The sequence below is a fragment of the Eucalyptus grandis genome, chromosome 10 (genome assembly GCF_016545825.1).
Source record: "Eucalyptus grandis isolate ANBG69807.140 chromosome 10, ASM1654582v1, whole genome shotgun sequence".
Lineage (NCBI taxonomy): Eukaryota > Viridiplantae > Streptophyta > Magnoliopsida > Myrtales > Myrtaceae > Eucalyptus > Eucalyptus grandis.
The window spans coordinates 26928004-26946544 of record NC_052621.1 but is presented as its reverse complement, the minus strand read 5'-3'; the positions used below and the strand labels follow the sequence as shown (position 1 = coordinate 26946544).

At 41.4% G+C, this 18541-nt stretch overlaps 1 protein-coding gene and 1 long non-coding RNA gene across 5 annotated transcripts; one reads left to right on the top strand and one right to left on the bottom strand.

Moving 5' to 3' along the window:
• Window positions 1-893: 893 nt before the first annotated feature.
• LOC104445470 lies at window positions 894-5229 on the bottom strand. Of its 4 annotated transcripts, XR_005546955.1 has the most exons (6): window positions 5027-5229; window positions 4563-4684; window positions 3576-3673; window positions 2679-2729; window positions 1852-2302; window positions 894-1338 (listed from the first exon to the last, which is right to left on the bottom strand). It is a non-coding gene; the product is annotated as an uncharacterized LOC104445470 (long non-coding RNA). The 4 variants fall into 4 exon arrangements; XR_005546956.1 differs by lacking the exon at window positions 4563-4684; XR_005546954.1 differs by lacking the exons at window positions 4563-4684; window positions 5027-5229 and having other exon boundaries at window positions 3576-4055.
• A 1894-nt stretch (window positions 5230-7123) lies between these two features.
• On the top strand, window positions 7124-9363 carry LOC104423863 (exocyst complex component EXO70H1). The gene is made up of 2 exons (XM_039302945.1): window positions 7124-8970; window positions 9297-9363. Exons 1-2 carry the CDS (start codon window positions 7124-7126, stop codon window positions 9361-9363), a joined length of 1914 nt encoding a protein of 637 aa, XP_039158879.1.
• The last annotated feature ends 9178 nt before the right edge of the window (window positions 9364-18541 follow it).

The window sequence follows — 18541 nt, the reverse complement described above, 5'->3', positions numbered from 1 at the left end:
TTCCTTTCATCGGAAGGATTGGTTTGTTAATTTTTTTTTTCTTTTCAGTAGGGTTGGGGGGGCGGGCTGCGGGGGCAAGGTAGGGATAGGTTACAATTTTTGCTCACGCATGACATGCTTTGGATGGAGGATTGTATACCATGTTTTGCTGGTGAAGTGCATTATCCGCTTGAGTACAGACCTATTATTCTAAAATATAAGCTTCCAAGAGTACGAGACCTATTATTCTGAAATATAAGCTTCTGAGTTTCGATTAAAGTGATGCTCATGCCTTTTTTAACTATCGTCTTCACTGACTGAATCAAACATGTTCATGGAGTTTGAGCCTTTTTAATCTAGACTTCTTGTTACCTCGAAATTGTAAGCCCAATTTGCGTCATTTTCCCTATCTTATTTAAAATTTTGAAAAGGTTGTAATTTATGGATGCAAAATTTCATAATATCATAATAGCAAAATTATGTATCATTGAATGATTCCTCTTTTTTCTTTCTTTTTTTCTCAAAAAAACTATGTAGTTGATCTATCCATTCTATTGTATAGCGCCAATCTTTTCCAGGGCTATGGTACAATGTAATACTACAACTCATTTGTTCATGAAGCTTGAAATATATATTTTTTGTATCATTTATAAAAATAAATAAATAAAAATATTTTTATTATTCACGAAAACATTTAAATATAAATTATAATGAATAATTATAAAAATTATCTACTAATTAATAAAAGGGGTAAAAAAAATTACTATTAAGAAAGTATTTGTGATCATTTATCTTTACCAAAATAAATGCAACTTAAATATACAATCCATTTATTTTTATCTTATTTGGGAACTTTACATTAGCAATTGCGATCCTTTGTTGGCATCAATTTTTTTCCGTTGGAGGCACCCATATATGGGGCAAACCTTATTTTTAACAAGTAGAGAACAATCCAAGTGAAGAAATGGCCGATCGTCAGCCTTCCGCAATTGGAGAACTTTGGAGGCCTGGCTGACGATTTGATGATATATGTTTTCACTGATGATGTCATGCACTGATGATGTTATGCCTCTTTAAGATCATCAGGAGCTTCGAGATCAAGTAGGGAGGGTCTCCATATCGACATCACACCAAGGCGGCCAGATCGCAAAAACCCACAAGCATTGTTTCTATAGCGACTCTTTTACTAGAATGAAATGGTCGACTAACGGATCTGTACATTAGAAATGGATAGATCTTTCCTTCATCAAGATGTACATACCACAACCATACAGACATGGACTTCCTACCTGCATGTGTCTACTGTATGCCTTCTTTAAAGGGTCCAGAATTGCGGATCAAATTCATCACAAGTTTGACCTGCAGATAAGGCAAATGTTCTGATTACGCTAACAGGAAATTTCAGATCATATACGTGGTTTAATGTTCCTTTTCTTTTAACTAAGAGTTAGAGGTGATATCCAATATAGTGGCGCAATGGAGTTATCCGCTATACAGGAAGAAGAAACTCCTTTTAGAAAAGCAAACGTAAGTCCTAAAACATTGTCCAACTTCACTGCTGGGACCTTCCTTATATCTACTTTGCTAAAATGCATTAGGGAATGAAGTGTGCTGGAACAGATAACGAAAATAAGAAGGCAAGGGTTCGGCATCAACAGTGATCATCTACGACACAGATAGTTCAGTTGAATACAATGTCTACTGCTACCTCCTTTGTGACTGCATCACTGGGCCAACCACACAATAAACATAGGAAGCGAAAAATGTTCTTGCGTTCGCAACATATGAGAAGGATCGAATGTTCACCACAACACGATGATAGTGCTATTAATAAATGAGTTGTTCTCGCCTGATGGCATTTTAGTAACATACCTGAGTTGCCTCGCGCACTACAAATTCTTCTATGGCCTTGCTGAATTCCTCATCCAGAAGGTAGTGGTAGCTATAAGTGGGTACAGGCATATAACCTTGCTGAATTTTATGCTCACCCTGAGCCCCTGCCTCCACTGTTTTCAAATTAAGCTCTATAGCAGCTTCTATTGCTTGTTATGTAGATAAAAGTAAATAGTTATATTGTTCCAAACATGACAAGCGCATGCTTCCATATCACAAGAACTATTATCCTCACATAGCAAATCTGCTTTTCGCTAATATTAGTTGATCTACCACTTCCTCTTTCCTCTTTGTTTCTGCAACTCCACTGCAAATTCCTTGATGGGAAATTTTTCATTAGCATATGAGGACTATTATAATGTAGAGAAAAGCTTTGTCAACTTCTGGAATGACATTTCTAGAACGTATAGAAAGAACCCCAGTGCTTAGCCTGCACACACAATCAAAACCAAGAAGCTCAAGTCCTTCATGTTTCACAAAGTGAAGGTATTAATTTAGGAGTAAGTTGTAAGAGAACAGGAGTCACATGTGGATGATCACATCTAAGGACTACTCATCTAAAAGCTCAAACCGGTGGACAGAAAGTTGCTACTAGCATCTAAATTCAAATTAATAGTATTACTGGGAAGTTGCGACTTGATATACTTATTTATACTTCTCTGTACAGTTAACCAACTAGTCTCTATTCACATTGATATCAAATTGAACCGGCTGGATTACATATATTATTAAACCTCACATATTTTGGGTAGGATTGGCTTAAAATCTTCCCCGAGACACTTTGCCATGATATTTGTACTCATTACCTTTATTTCATTCCCTCGAAGCCGCTTCATTGTCAAGTTTTGGGCAGAAATCTGCAGAAAGGATTCGATCCAATGAGTAAAAGCTTGTGTGCCCAAAAAGATGCAACGTAAACTGGCACTATGAGACTATAAGATGCAACAGATAAAAATGCAAACTGATTTTTGATAAGATACCATAGTGCACCAGCAATGAATTCTGATAACTTAATGGGGAATTTAATATTCTGTCTGTGCTATTAGCAAAATTGATTTTAACAGGCAAAAAGGAAATTAGTACTACATGAAAGTTTATGTGTGTTTTTTTCCCCATTAGTATAGGTACAAATACAGTTGATACACTGCCACCGATATATTTGCATTAAACATTTGTAGAACGTAACAGTGATAGGCATTTGTAAAGATCAGTTCATATAATACTTCCCCATAACTCATGTCATCATAAAGAACGACCAATTCGTTACTCAACTGTTCATATTTTACTGCTTTGAAGCATCTTCAGCAATTAGTTAGTTTTCCAGTTGTCCAAGAAGCTCAACTACCAGTATAACACTTTACTTCAGCAGAGTGAATTTCAGCAAATGCATAAGGTCAGTCAACATTATATCCGAAATTGGGAATGCAATCCCCATGAAGCATCAGTCTCAGAGTGTTAGTAAAAAGTTCTACGAGCATTTAGTGAAGATTGTAGTAACATATATCGTTCCATAATAACTACTTTCTTCATTTCCCGTGACAAGCATATGTATCAACACAATTTACTAAAAAAATTTATCGAATTTTCAACCATATATTTAAGGAATAAAGAACTAAGAGCAAGATTTAAAAGAATTTCTAGGTGGGAGTATCTTCCCAAAATAAAGGAAATTCCCAAATAAAATAACATTTGGAAAAACTAACCTTGCGCTCCTGACATATATTTTTCCTTTTGTCCTGCTTCATGTCCATCAAAAAGTCATCAAAACTGTGGCACAGACAGTGAAACTTGAAGCATCTACCTTTTGCATGCAAGATAAACACAAGAAACGTAAAAAGATCAAAAGTTGGCAATCCAAGTAAATTTAAGACACCACTCATTCAGAGAAGTAATGCTGCAATCATATGCTAACTGGCAGGACTATTGCATAGGAAACTAATGCATGCACAATATCAAATGGAGAAAATTGACAGCAGCATTACGTCCAAGTATATTTTTAAGCAAAAGTTGCATTTGACCTAGATAACATTGTGAGGCATATACCCCTTGACATGCTATCTAGATCAAAAAGAGACAACTCCATTCAACTCCCAAATACTTTCAACCCTCACTGACAATCAAGAAAAGGGGTCAAAGGTGTATGATAGCTATGATGTAATTGAGTGAGTCTTATGAAATTTCAAACTTGGTCAAATAATACTTTGACCGAGAACCTAGAAATATCACGAGATGCCCATTTTCATTAACATTGAGTCTAAAGTTTCAGCACTTGTCCGCAATGCTTTACTTGATGTGTCTTTGTTTCCCTACTCCTATTATGAAAGAAGATATAATCAAATACTTATCTTGACCATTAAGAAATAAGCAAATTGCTAGAGGTTTGTCACCATGTTATGTGATTTTTACTTCAGATGGCTTTGGCTGGAGCCCACAAGGAGCTCAATCATGAAAGTCTACGACTCATTGCATTAAACGGGGCGAGAAAGTACTCCCAAGGTTTTGTTAAATTGTAAAATCACCCTTCAACCTTTTCTGAATCTACTAATACACTTCAGATGGAGATGAGTCTCCGGGTTGTTTTACTGCTGAAGGGGAAAGTGAATAGGGAAAAACCAAAAGTTATTGTCAATGTATCCAGCAGCAGTAACATCAGGCCTAACTGTAATTTCAGCACTCATTTTGCCACTCACCATGTATAGTTTCGATTGGTCCAATGGTACTGCATTCCTATCCTCTGTAGAAAACCCTTATCCTTGTGGTTTTGCCATTCATTCTCAGAAGAAAATGTGATGTGGACTAACGAAACTTGGGACTGTTGTCAAGGATATAAAGCAAATTCAAAACTACGCAAATTGAAACATCGATTCACAGTTCAGGAATTTTCATCTTTAAGTAAGCCACAGCTAGCCACAACTTCCCCACTTGTTTGGCGAATAACCAAGTTATTTCGTTTTCCATGAGACCATACATATAGAGATCAGCCCTGAAAACATTTTAACTCTACTGCAACTCCAGCCAAGGGAAAAGGTCCAAACAATTGATGGAGTGTAAAAAAAAAGCCCAATGATGAAAGAAAAGTGTGATAAAATTCTGGCTATTTCATGGATGTAGCATCATATTCACTATGGACAGTCACACATCTGTTATCACGTACCTTAGCTTTCAAATTTTCTTAAGGCGTCTACTACAATGTCAAAAACTTGATCCTTATATAAGGAATCACGAAGTAGAATCCGAGGACCAATTACGGGGGTAAAAGGCACACAACACTGGTACTTTGGATAGTATCTTGAACCATAACTGTAGTAAGCGTCCGCCCAAGAATGGTCAAAGACAAATTCACCATACAAGTGACTGCACATCAACATGAAAATGAGTGAAACCATCTCCATAAAGCTCCTCGAAGATTGTAAAAATTGCTCAATATATAGCTATTTACGAGGAGCATAGAAGAAACTATCTATTTGAAGTTTCGTGAGAAAATAAATCTAATCCTAAGAACAAAGAAGAGGATAAACCTTTTCGGATAAAGTGGAACAACACCTACAACAGTCCCAGTTCATCCTTAGCACCAATGTGCCGCGGCATCCATCCTCGTTTCCTAAAAGCAATTAAATAGATCAACGAGTATCCAAGAGAAGCTATTCAGCTTAGCAGCATGGTAAAACTGAAAGAACTCCGTTCAGGAACAATAGGAAGAGAAGCCAAAACCTAAAGGTACCAAGAGGGCACCAATCCATTAAAAAAACTACTTCACTAGGTAGACATCAAATTCTACAAAACTCAATAGTCCCTCTTCATTCAAAGAGAAACTTCGCGGCAAATACCAGAAATAAAAGGAACTTATTTTTTCCCCGTCTGTTAGAGCATCAGAAGGAGAGACATCTCTCTAGAGACGAGAAACCTATGGAGCCGACAAGCCGTCGGACGTAAAAGCATCGTGGACACCCCACAAGCGAGTGTGCAACCAACTTATCAGTGAAAGCTTATGCACGAAGGAACCAAGGGATAATTATGCCAGGGACTCCAATATCAATGAAGCAAATACCAATCATCCAATCCTCCTCTCATAAGAACGCAAAAATTACGTTGATGAACGACAATCTCAACCCCTAGAACGCGAAATCTCACCTTCACAACAGAATTAGACTCCTCCAAACTTGAAAGGAACCCGTGCGAGAGAAACGGATTATACTTCTCAGGGCCAGCAGCATCAATAGCACACGCATCCCAATCATCCGCCGAAACCTCGGAGATGGAATTAACAACCGAGGGCGATATGTGCTTCGGCCTCGACTCCGCCGCGCGACATCCCGCGCGACGAACACGAACCTATTCATTCCGTACATCCCGGAAACAGGCCGTCGCGAACGTGACTAAGAACAAACCTCGACGCCCGGCGCCGTCGAGCATAATAGCCGAGGAAAGATCGACGGTCTCGCGAGGCTCCGGAGACTTCTTCGACCTCCCGACAGCGCGCGGATTCTTGGCGGCGGCGGTGGCTCGGAGTCGGAGTTGATGACGAGTTCGTCGGAGGAGGAAATCGGACGGAGGCCCGAAGTTGCCGAGAGACCAACGCGAGCACAAACCTTACGCGTTGGAAACAAAGTGGGAGGCGAAGGCGGTCGGGAACCAGCTGCGACGGCGCGGCGGGCTCTTGGAGGAGGCGACGTGCCGAGGTAGATGACCGGCGAGGCGGAGGCGGAGGCGGAGTGGTGGGATGCGCGAGAGGGAAGTGCAGCTCGTTCTCTATCTGCTCTTTGACGAAGAGAGAGAGACAAAACCCAAAAATTCAAGTGGGGAGAGAGAAAATTTAAGCGGGAGCGCAGCGCATTCATTACCCTTCGATCCGTCCTTTCTTACGCCAGCCCGAGCCGAGCCGAGCCACCAGCCATTTATTTCGGAGAGAGCGAGAGAGAGAGGAGAGAGATAGAAGCGCAGAAGATGGAGGGCGTCGAGTGGTGGGCCCGGGAGCGCTTTTGAACGTCGACACCGTCGCCTACGTGGAGCCACGTGTCGACCGCTGAATGGTTTAACCCACCGCCTACGTGTTGGGTTAAACCCACCCAATATTTTCTCCAATTTCCTCCCACAGTAGTCCCCCTCTCTATATATATCCCCCTTCCAAGCCATCTTCCCCTTCCAGATCAACCCTCTGGCCATCTCAACTCTCTCTCTCTACTCTGCAGAGTTGAGAGAAGCTGATACCAAAGACATAGATTCACACACATCATAAATAACAACGCAAGACATGCCGAGAAAAGGAATGAGGACCATCTTCTTCAAGCCACCGCCCTCCGACCGTGCTGCGAGGCCCGCTACGGGCGGTGACCCTTTCGCCGACGCATCAGTGGCGGAGCGGATTGCGAGCGCAGAGCCTTTGATCGAGAAGTGGGCGGCCGACTCCTCCTCCGGCACCTCCAGGTACGCCAGCACCGCTTTTCTCTTCCGTGAGGGCCGCCACGAAGCCGAGCTCTACCTCAGCCGCGTCAAGGACCTGCACTCCGCGATGCTGCTCTGCATCGGCGAGGTCTCGAACTCGGGCGTGATCGTGCGGGCTCATGAGCTGTTGCAGACCGCAGTGAGGCGGCTTTCCCTGGAGTTCCACCAGATCCTGTCGTCGCACCTCCCCTATCCTGACCACGGCGAATCGGTCTCGAGCCGGTCTTCACGAACCTCTACCCTCTCGAGCTTCTCCGATTTTGAATATGAGTCGGAGGAAGAGTTATCGAAGAAGCAGTCCGCTGCTGAGCCGGTAATGCAGGAAGAGGAGCGAGTTCCTGATGCAGCGGTTTCCGATCTAAAGGCCATCGTGGACTGCATGATCGCTTGCGGGTACGGCAAAGAGTGCATGGACATCTACAAAATCGTGCGAAGATCAGTCGTTGACGAGGAACTGGATCATCTAGGGTTCGAGAGGCCGATCCACCCTTGGAAGATGCAGAAGATGGATTGGAAGGTTTTGGAAGTGAAGGTCAAGAGCTGGCTGAGCGCTGTGAAACCGGCATTCCAGAGGCTCTTCTACGGTGAGAGGATACTCTCCGACGAGGTCTTCACCGGGGCATCCGCCTCAGTCAGGGAGTCCGTCTTCTCCCACGTTGCACGGGACGCAGCGGTTGCGCTGTTTGGGTTCGCAGAGGGGGCGGCGAAGGCTATCAAGAGATCTCCTGATAGAATCTTCTGCCTGCTCGACCTCTACGAGGCCATTGCCAACCTCTGGCCGGGCATCAAGGCCACCTTCTCCTACGACGCAACATCCGCTGTCAGATCACATGCGATAAATTCACTTATCAAGCTTGGCGAGGCGGTCCGCGTGACGCTCAGCAAATTTGAGGCGGTCATCCAGAAGGACTCCTCCAAGAAATCAGCAGTCCCCAGTGGCGGCATCGACCCGCTCACGGTCAACGTCATGAACTACCTCGCCTTGCTCGCGGACTATGGCGGTGTCCTCAAAGACATACTCGTCAACTGGCCCGTTGATGGCAGCCCCAAGCACCCGGGGTTCCCAGACTCCCACTTCGCTGGCTGCAACTCTTTCGCCTCCATCGCCGCCAGAGACAGCGATGCGTCGGCGAAGTTCGCATGGTTTGCATGGCTCGTTCTCGTCCTGCTGAGTAAGCTCGACGCGAAGGCCGAGCGGTACAAGGACGTGGCTCTCTCTTACCTCTTCCTCGCCAACAACCTCCGGTACGTCATCGACAAGGTGGCTCGGTCCAGCCTGAGACACCTCCTCGGCGAGCAATGGATGGCGAAGCACGAGTCCAAGGTGAAGCTCTACGCGAGCAACTACGAGCGGATGGGATGGAGCAAGGTCTTCGCTTCGTTGGCCGATCCGAGTGTCGAGATTTCTTCGGGCCACGCGAAGGAATCGCTGAGGAAGTTTGACGCGGCCCTGGAGGAGGTTCAGACCAAGCAGGCGGGATGGGCCGTGCCCGACCAGAAGCTGAGGGACGAGATCGCGTCGTCGCTGGCGGAGAAGCTCGTGCCCGCTTATCGGCGACTCTACGACGGCTGTCCGAGGGGGGATCCGGCGGTAAAATTCACCCCCGACGATTTGGATAATTACTTGGCCAGCATGTTGCGCGCCACTGGTGGAGGGTCCGCGACCTTGTCGACGGCGGCGTCTCGGTCGTCCAGTCGCTGGCCGTCCCCGGTTTGGCAGGGAAAAGGGGTTTTTGAGAAAAGTCGGCCGTGTGTAATTTTTTTTTTTTTTTGTCAAGTGTGTAATTTTTTGTTCGAAAGAAGAAAAAGAGACAGAAATTTTTTGTGGAGGATAAAAATGATTCGCAACATCATTTGATTCTCTCTTTCTTTTCTTAAACGGAAAAAACATTCCGTGATGTTTAAAAAATCAACCAAAGTGCAGTATAGTTATATGCTTTGGAGATTCGAATATGTTTGCGAACATTCCGTGCTCCTACCAGATTTTTGCGGCTGGACGCTTGGACTCTTATTGCTGCCCGGGTCTCTGGATCTCTTCAAAACACTTAATCGAATATTAAGGTTGTTGGGCGTTTTCGATGTATTTTAACGTAGGTTAAAACATTGCATGACTACGAGCTCCTGTTTCATTCGAGATACTAGTTAGGACACACAACGCCCATCCTCGGCAAACAAAGCTCCTTTTAGGGGCGGAGGAGGGCAGCGAGAGATGAAGCGATGGCTGCTGGGGCAAATAGCATTTCGAGGATTTCTTGTCATGGAACAGCTAGATTAATAATATTGACTCTTGTAAAAGAAATTAAAGAAAGTGATGTGTTAACATGTAATATTAACGTGTAAATTAGACTCGTCAAATGGATGAATCGGATTAGGTTTGAGTTAGGTCAACCCATATTTGACCCATATTCATATGTAAATTTAGTAGTCATACCCGATCCGATCCATTTTCAATTCATACTGATCCGGTCCGTATTATTAAAACCTATTAATATTCTAAAAAAACCCATACCTATTATATGCTAATTGGATTAAAACTTCAAATTATTAAAAAAAATAAAATAAAATAAAAAAGAAATATTTATAAATATTCATTACAAATACACATGTTTTTTTGTTTGAAGTGAACATTAACACCTAAAATTTGATTAGATTTTTAATTAGGCCTTAGTTTCTTTATTTATGTTTTTTTCCTCTTCCGCTTACTAATCCTCCAGTTTTACTCGCCGGTGGACTGTACTGTACGGTTCCTTAGTAAAAAAAAAAGAACATAATAAAGACAACAAAAAACTTAATTAATAAAAACAAAAGGAACAAAAAAAACCCGGCCTCCTTTTCCCCTCATTTTCTTCCTTCTTCCTTCTTCTTCCTCGCTCCTTCCTCCTCCGCCTCTGTAAGCCACGCGCAGCGACGGCAACGCGCTCGAGGATGCCTACGACGAAGAGGGGAGAAGTAGACTCGCAGTGATGGGACACGCAAGTGGGTAGCTTGGAGTGGACGCCGGTTCGGCCGCACCCAGGGCCGGTCGGCGTGCGTCGGCCGGCGGCCGAACCTCCGTCGACCGGTACCCTTTCGCCTATAAATAGGCCCCTCCCGACGACGTCAAAGGACAGACCACGAAGGACGGAGGCCTGCAAGCTTCGAACCTCCCACTGAGAGACTTCAGGGGAGGCCCGAGCACGAGCAGGCCGAGATCCGAGGACGGCCGAGATTGGAGGAAGACCGGAGGAGCTCGTCAGCAAAGCCAAGGCCGAACGGCGAGCAAACTCGGAGAGAGAGAGAAAAGTGCCAGATCTGATAAGCCGAGGACCCGCCGTCGCTGCCGTCCCCCCTGACGCCATCGCTGCATCGGACTACCGTCGTCGCCCAGTCGCCACCGACGACTCCACCCGATCCCGCATCCCCGACGCCGTCCACGACGACTCGCCGAAACCCCCTGCCGTGTTGGACCGCCATCTCTCCTCACACCGCCACCGTGCCGTCGCCCTCCGCGTCACCACCGTCGCTGTGTCGCCGCCCTGCGACATCCCGGCCATCCTTCATCGGCGCCGTCAAGAGGTAAGGAGGAAGAGAGCCCCAAAAGCGGGTCAGCACCGGGTCGGACGAAAGCCTCCACTGGGTAGGGTTTTTGCCGAAAGCGGGTCGGGCGTGGGTCTCAGCCGGGTAGGGCTCTGGCCATCTTGGGTCAGTTGCGTGTGGGCCAAGTTCCTTTTAAAAGAAATAGCGAAGCCCGTTTTCGGACCCAACCCTGGATCCGACCCGGTTCATTTTTATAATGTTATAATATAAAATAATATTTTTAAAATCAAAAATAAAAAAAAAAAATATTTTCCAGAAAATCAAAAAAATCGAAAATAAACTCATGTTTTCCAAAAAAAGCCAAAAATTCAGAAAAAAGCCAAAAATAGTTTATATTTTCAGAAAAAGATAAAAAAAATCCAAAAATGCTTTTTATGTCCAAAAAAAAGAGAAAAAAACTCAAAAAATGTTTTTCCTTCACCAAGAAAATGTTTTTCATACATGGAAAACTCTTCAAAATCCAAAAAGCCTTAAGGTTTAAACAAAATTAGGTATCAAAATGAGATTAGTGATTAATTAGTGTAATTAAGTCTCCGATCCTAATTTCTCCTCTAGTTGCGTAGGAGCGAGTATTTCTCCCAATAGTTCTTAAGTTTCTAATCAACCTACCCCCCTAAATCGATTAGTGGCGATTCCGTTTTAAATCAACTTACAGGTTAAAAACATCAAATCATTAAGTTATCAAATCATTAAGTTGTGAAATGGTAGACTTGGGAGAGTATGGGTCAAGCCTAATAAACTTAGTCGAAAGTGCCCGCCTCGATCGAACGTCGAAAAAAGAGGTCGCGACAAACATACTATTGAATAACTGAAAATTGTAAGATGAAATTTTTTAACTAAACCTAAGAAATCTCATTTTTATGATTTCTTATTTTTTTAAAAAAAAGTATTGCTAAAACACTTTTATACAATGCAAATTTAATGGAAAGTTTTTATAATTATTTTTAATTTTTTTTTAATTTGAATTATTATTTTTTTTTAAAATATATATTTTTAAAATATAATTTTTAATTATCTTTTCTTTTTTTCTCTTTTCTTTTTCTTCTTATTTAGTCGCCGCGCCAAACCACAAGTGAGCTCAAGCTTGCTCAACATCGGCAAGATCAAGGCAAGCCCCTCTTAATGCCAACGGCCTCGCCAAATCGGCAAGATCAAGCCTCGCCGGTGTCGGGCAAGCCCGGCCTCACAAGACTCGAGCTCACCCAATGCCGTGAGCTCGAGTCTCACCGGCATCTCAACGACCAAGGCCGAGGCTTACTCGACATCGGGAGGCTCAAGCCTTGCCAATGCCGACCACAAGCTCGAGCCTCGCCTCGACCTCTAGCCATCACCGTGTCGACCACCAGAAGGAATGAGGAAAAGAAAGAAAAAAGAAAAAAATTAAAAAAAAATTGAAAAATAATTATAATTTCGATTTTTAATAAAAATATATATATTTTATAAAATTAAATAGGGAAAGATTGTGTGGGGCTTGGGTTGTAAATTTAGAAATGGGTTCTAAGGTTCTAACCTACTTGATATTTTAAATTGGTCAAAAATAGGTCACAAGTTCTAACTCATTTTCAACCCATTTAAATCAAACTCACTTTTTTGACCCATTTTTAGTTGAATTTTTAAAAGCCTCTTACCCATATACAACACATATAAATAAAATATGAGTCAAAAAATGGTTTTGTTCGTAAAATTTTAAACACAAGTGAACGTATTAAATAAGTAATATAATGATAAGAAAGAGTATCATCCCACGGAGATCGATGATTGATAAATTAATTAAATACTAAAATAGATTAATTCTAAAATTTATCTAACATATCAAAATATAATTGAGAATAAATTAAAAATAAATTTTGGAGACTCGAATGCAAAATCAATCAAATAAATATGTTAGACGTGGCTTTGATTTCACCATAATCACTATCGGACGATGTGAGATAAGTAAAAAAACTAATTCTAAAATTCATCTAATAGGTCAAATAAATTGAAAATTTTAAATGGACTAAATTAATTCCTATTATATCTCGATTTTTTGATATGAATTTCAGATTCTTATGGGTACAAGAATAATATCAAATATGTGATAGTGTAATTTTCTATTCTATTTACTATCATATCTCTAGATATAGCAAATCTACTCACTTTATTAATCCATTATATCTCTATATGAATTAAAATAAACATAAGTGCATTAAAAATTATGAATATTATCAGCTTACAATAAGTCTTTTAAATTACCTTATCACCGAAAGCTACACAAATAACACAGTATATCTCTATCCACGTTTAATTCATGACTATATAATTGCATATTATCACTCCTCAATTTCAAACATGCACATCAAATTATTCAAGTGGTAACTAGTCACTCAAAAGCATTATACACAATAATATATAATTCACATGAATGAAATCAATTGCAAAACATAAAAATCATGAAATTCACATCATCATGATTAGGCTACATCGTAGCCTTAATAAAAGAAAATTATAACATAATAGAATAAGAAATAAAAATATAAATCAAACCTAGCATCTTAAATCAAAGAACAATAATTATGTCACAGTTTTTGTCTTCTCTTCAAAATATTTGAAAAATTCACAAAACAATTAAAAAAAAACGATCTAACAAAAACCTAATTATTGTCTCAGGCTCTCAATGTTATCCTATTTATAGGATATATCAAAGATCCTTATCTCAAAGCAATTGCGCATAAAATTAGGGAGTAAATCAGAGTTTTTGATTTAATATCTATCTCTCAATACTTGCAAATAATAGGAAACAAAATAAATGATTCCCTGATTTGATATCCATCTTCCACTGTTTTTTGATTTAAATTCCTAATTTTTACCATTCTCTTCCTTATCTTCTCCATATCTCATTATTCTACATAAACAAGGAAAATTCAAATAATTAGAAGGAAATCTAAATATTTTTTCATAGATACTGCATTATTTGTTGCCTAAAATAAGTAAAATAACTCTATTTTCATAGAGTTATCAAGGTCCATAACCCTATTTTGAAACCTCTACGTGTAATGATCTTTTAAGAGTTGGAAAAGAGCTCGCCAATCACCTTTGGCGACCAACCAAAGGAAGAAGGAGGACAAAAAGAGAGAGAGAAAAAAAAAAAGGAAAGTCAAAATTCATAAAAATAAAATATTATTAAAAAAATTGTTAATATCGGTGTTAGCCAATTTAAATTTGATCGAATAGATTGAGTTGACATGATTATAAAAAGATTTAGAACTTAATTTATTAAAAAATAAGTTTACCAGAGCCACCACGGCCAGTAAATTTAATTTGAAAGAATAAGTTTATGACATAAATACAATAAATTTTTGACATTTTTAGTAATTCTCTATATTTCCATTAATTGTCAGTAAGTCAGGGCAGAAAATCGATGTTGTGGAGTAGATAACAAGGACCCCGTTTTCTCCTTTTCATGATCTAGTGATCTCACGTTGAACGTGGGCACAGGCCATAGAATTTTGTCATGATCCATAGGTTGAGTCGACGCAACTTGGTTACACGCGGAACATCCTTCATCACCGCCAGGAAGGCCGATGATTTCGGACTTGACAGATGTTAGGCTTTTCAAAACTGGACAAATTCAGTGGCCGAGGGCTGTGATTTGATGGTGACCCCTCTCTATGAAAGATCAAGAGAAAATATTGAGTAGCCCTAATTTTCCACGTCTGCGACAGATCATTCCATTTACAATGCAAGGTGGGTCCCGCTTGTAGAGAGTCTGAACAAGCTTGATGCTGATGTTCTTGACGGAAAGAGAGCAAAAACACGGCATGTGAAAGAAGGCAGAATTTTTCAGCACAATTACTTAATATTAAAATTCAAGAACTGACTCATGAATGACGTCCTAAAATTACTCTCCTTTTCCTTCTCTCTCTCTCTCTCTCTAGGTAGTCTATGTTTCCCATTGTTGGGTCAACATAGACTCGGAGTTCTCACTGGGGGCCTGGCTCTTCTTGGCTTCTTGGTTGGTTGGCTGGACCTATAATTTCCAGGAAACAAGGAGAGTCTATTTTGAGAGGTCTCACCAACATTAGATTTTGACCCAACAATGGGAAACATAGACTACCTAGAGAGAGAGAGAGAGGAAAAGGAGAGTAATTTTAGGACGTCATTCATGAGTCAGCTCTTGAATTTTAATATTAAGTAATTGTGCTGAAAAATCCTGCCTTCTTTCACATGCCCTGCTTTGCTCTCTCTCCGTCAAGAACATCAGCATCAAGCTCTGTTGTAGTAAGCGACTTTCAAACCTTTTGACACCAGCTGTTAACGAGAATCTCACAGTCAGTGTTGATCGAAAGGAGATGAATCTCTTTATGTAACCTTTTGAAGCACGTGGGTATATCATTTTGTGTTACCAAGTGATTGGAAGAGTATATTGCAATAGACTCGTTCTGTCTAAAGTAGAGAATCTACAGTCTTTACATGCTCTTCAAAACGATGTTTACTTACTGGCCAAGTCCTGAATTTTTTGTTAAAAAATGTAATTTACAAAATCCGTTAAAAAGACTCGACATCAAGTAGTTTACTCCAAACTAATTTATTCGAATGTCGATTTTAAATTATGACAAACGAAAAATCCCAAATTGTGCCTCAAAGAGTCTGAAAATGCTAGATATGTAAGGGACCATTGATTTTTTTTTTAAAGAAAAGTATACAATGATTTATTTGAGAGATTGGCATGGCAAGTTCTTATGAAAATGATATGTTGATATAGATATTCACTTATAACCTATTGTGTCATTACTCTATGAATTCCACCGATTCTATCTCCCTAATCTTACTCTCAAATTCAAAAAAGATGTGCGCCCTCACGAACGCATTGAATGAACAACATCAATCAAATTAAATCACAGAAAACTCGCCGAAGTGTACAAGAAATCGCTTAAAAGATGATAGTGTTTGCACAAAAACTAACTTTTTGATACGTTGTGGGTGTGAGTATTTCTTGGAAAGAATGTTTTAGCCGGCAGAAGTCAGTTTAGCCGGCACTCTGCACAAGTCAACAATCTAGATGATGTTGACCTGGTTCGAACCATTTGCCGATCCAAAGGGAAGCAAAAAGAAAAGTGCGATAGATGCATCTGATGTCCCGCGATGGGATGTTGTCTCCGAACAACGTGATGATCACGGTAACTTTCTTTGCCTTTTAGGGCTTCTTTTGTCAACGCCGAAAGAGGGGATGGACGATCTTTTCTTTCCTTTTCCCCCAAGTTCGAGGATGACGAGACTGCGTGCGTTAGCAAAATGCTAAACTAAAACAGACGACCATGTCCGCCCACCGCTACTGTTAGTGGTCCAGGAGCAGACGTCTTTATACGTATGCCCGAAAGATGTGACTGTTGCATTGTCGTATTCACATAATTAATATGATATTCTTGGGATTTCCTTATTGAATAGCGCGGATTTATCACGGGATTCGGTCACGAGATGCGATCTTTTTTATGAAAATTCGTAATTCTAATGGTCCTGTCAGAGGTTCAAACATTTCCAAATCACTCAATTTGTCTATCCACAGACATGGCCAATGAGCTTCACTCACTCCGTTTTTACACGGACTTTGTCTGTCATGAAACAACTGCCGATACCCACAGGCTTTGGTCGTCCTCCCGTCTCGGCACGGTGGTCACGACGGCCATCATCCAGGGTCATCATCAGCTGGTTCAGCTCATCTACAAACAGGGTGTCCCGCTTGAGAACAAAGCACGGGGGTTTCCTCATACGTTAAGCCCACGCGGTGGCGGAGAGTTGGCTCCAGCTGCGGAGAAACGGAAGAGTAAAAGATGAGGAGGATCATTAGCTGTAGTAGCGTAAGATTACGCTGCTCGGGCTCTCAGTCTCCGCTTGCGCTCGTCGTTTTCCCATCTCTCGTCTCGTTACGTCTCTGGCGTCTTCGCCTTGTATCGCTCCGAGACCCGCAACGATTTTTGCGGTGTCTCTGTTGACCCGCTCGTCCCTTTCCTCTTGGTCTGACCACCGGACAAGGTGCTGCCGTGCGGCCGCGGCTGACTTTGGGCGGTTCGAAAGAAGTTCGTAATCAGTCGCCCGCCGATCGAGAAAACTGAAAGAGGATGTTTCCAAGCACCTCCTTATTAGCTGTCAAGTGGGCACGCAATTCCAAAACCATTAATTCTTCTTCTTCATTTTTTAAAAAAATTTTTACCATTTTTTTGGGTAGTGTTGTTTGCTTGTGTAGGCCCATTTGGATACACGACTCTAACTTTATTTCTCGCTTTTTTAAAATTTTTATTTTTAGTGGCCATGCGGCATCGAACGGAATGTTCCCGAATATCTCTCCTGCATGAAATTAGAGAAATAGCGTGTTTTGTTTTTCTTAATTTACAATGTTTATAGTGTGACTTAGGTTATGGAGAATGCCTCCTTGTCTTCCACGCAAAGACCTGTGAAGAAGGGAATTCTCCCTGCCCAATTAATGCCGGTCTACGCTTTCCACGGCTACCCAATTCATTTTCAAAAGTGAGATTTTTATGAGTGTATCAATCAAGGAAGAAAGAATTTTAAGTACAGTGATTTGTGCATGAGAAGCGCGTTTTCCGATTCCTAATTCAGGGTAATTCACTCTAATCATACATTTAATTAATAGGTTATAAACATAGACATCATTCATTTTTGGTGAGATGTCAATTTTTGAAAATGCCCATAATTAATTTGGTCATAAGAGTCTTATAAAAGAAACATGTGACTTACTAATATTGGTTTGTTGTGTGTACTTCCTATTTTGTCATCACAATTGCCATGATAACTAGTGGATTTTTCGAACTATCGAATTAATGGCGATAAAAATAGGTCGTGTAAACCCGGACTCTGTTGATCATCTCTTCTTTGGGTGTCGCACCATGTCTTCTCTGGCCTTCTTTTGGGCCGCCAGGTGCAACATCCCCTGGAAGAACAGAACCTGGAAGGAGCTGCTTACTTGGGCTACAAAGTTTTTTAGTGGTAAGGACTTCTATTACAAGATAGTTTGGTTCTCCTTTGGGGCCTTATGTCATCTGATCTGGAAGATGAGGAATGCTGCCATCTTCCGAGGTGAGGAGATAGCTATCCCTACCATTAAAAATCATCTTATTAAGGCGGTCAGGGACAAAGCCATCTCCTTCTCCAAGGTCCCGCCTTCTCCGAGGAATCAAAGGCTCCAAAGATGTTGGGGATTCGATCTGGTGGTATTCTCTACTCACTGATTGTCCAGCCACTCGCTTTGCCTTTCGTTCTCCGTTCTTTGCCTTCTTGCTGAATTCGGAGGGTCGCCGTTGCTGTATGGTGTCCCGCTGGTTTGCTGGTTGTTTGTTTTCTTGTTTCTTCTTGTTCTCTTTTACATCGGATGCCCTTCCCTCTTCGTTTTAGAGTGTAGGTTATGGTTCCGATCTTTTGTATTGGCATTTATCTTTCTATATGATTACCTTTTACCAGAAAAAAAAAAAAAAAAAAAGGTCGTGTAAAAAGAAAAGATACACAAACTTCGTACTTGAGAGAAATAATATGAAAGCGGGTCACTTTCTTCAAAAGAATCCCCTCCGACGCCCCTAGACTAGACTAGGGCAAGCTGTCGTCTTGCCTTGCGTAGCCTTCATGGCGGGGCCTTTTGGTGGCGTAACTCCATGCGACAGCA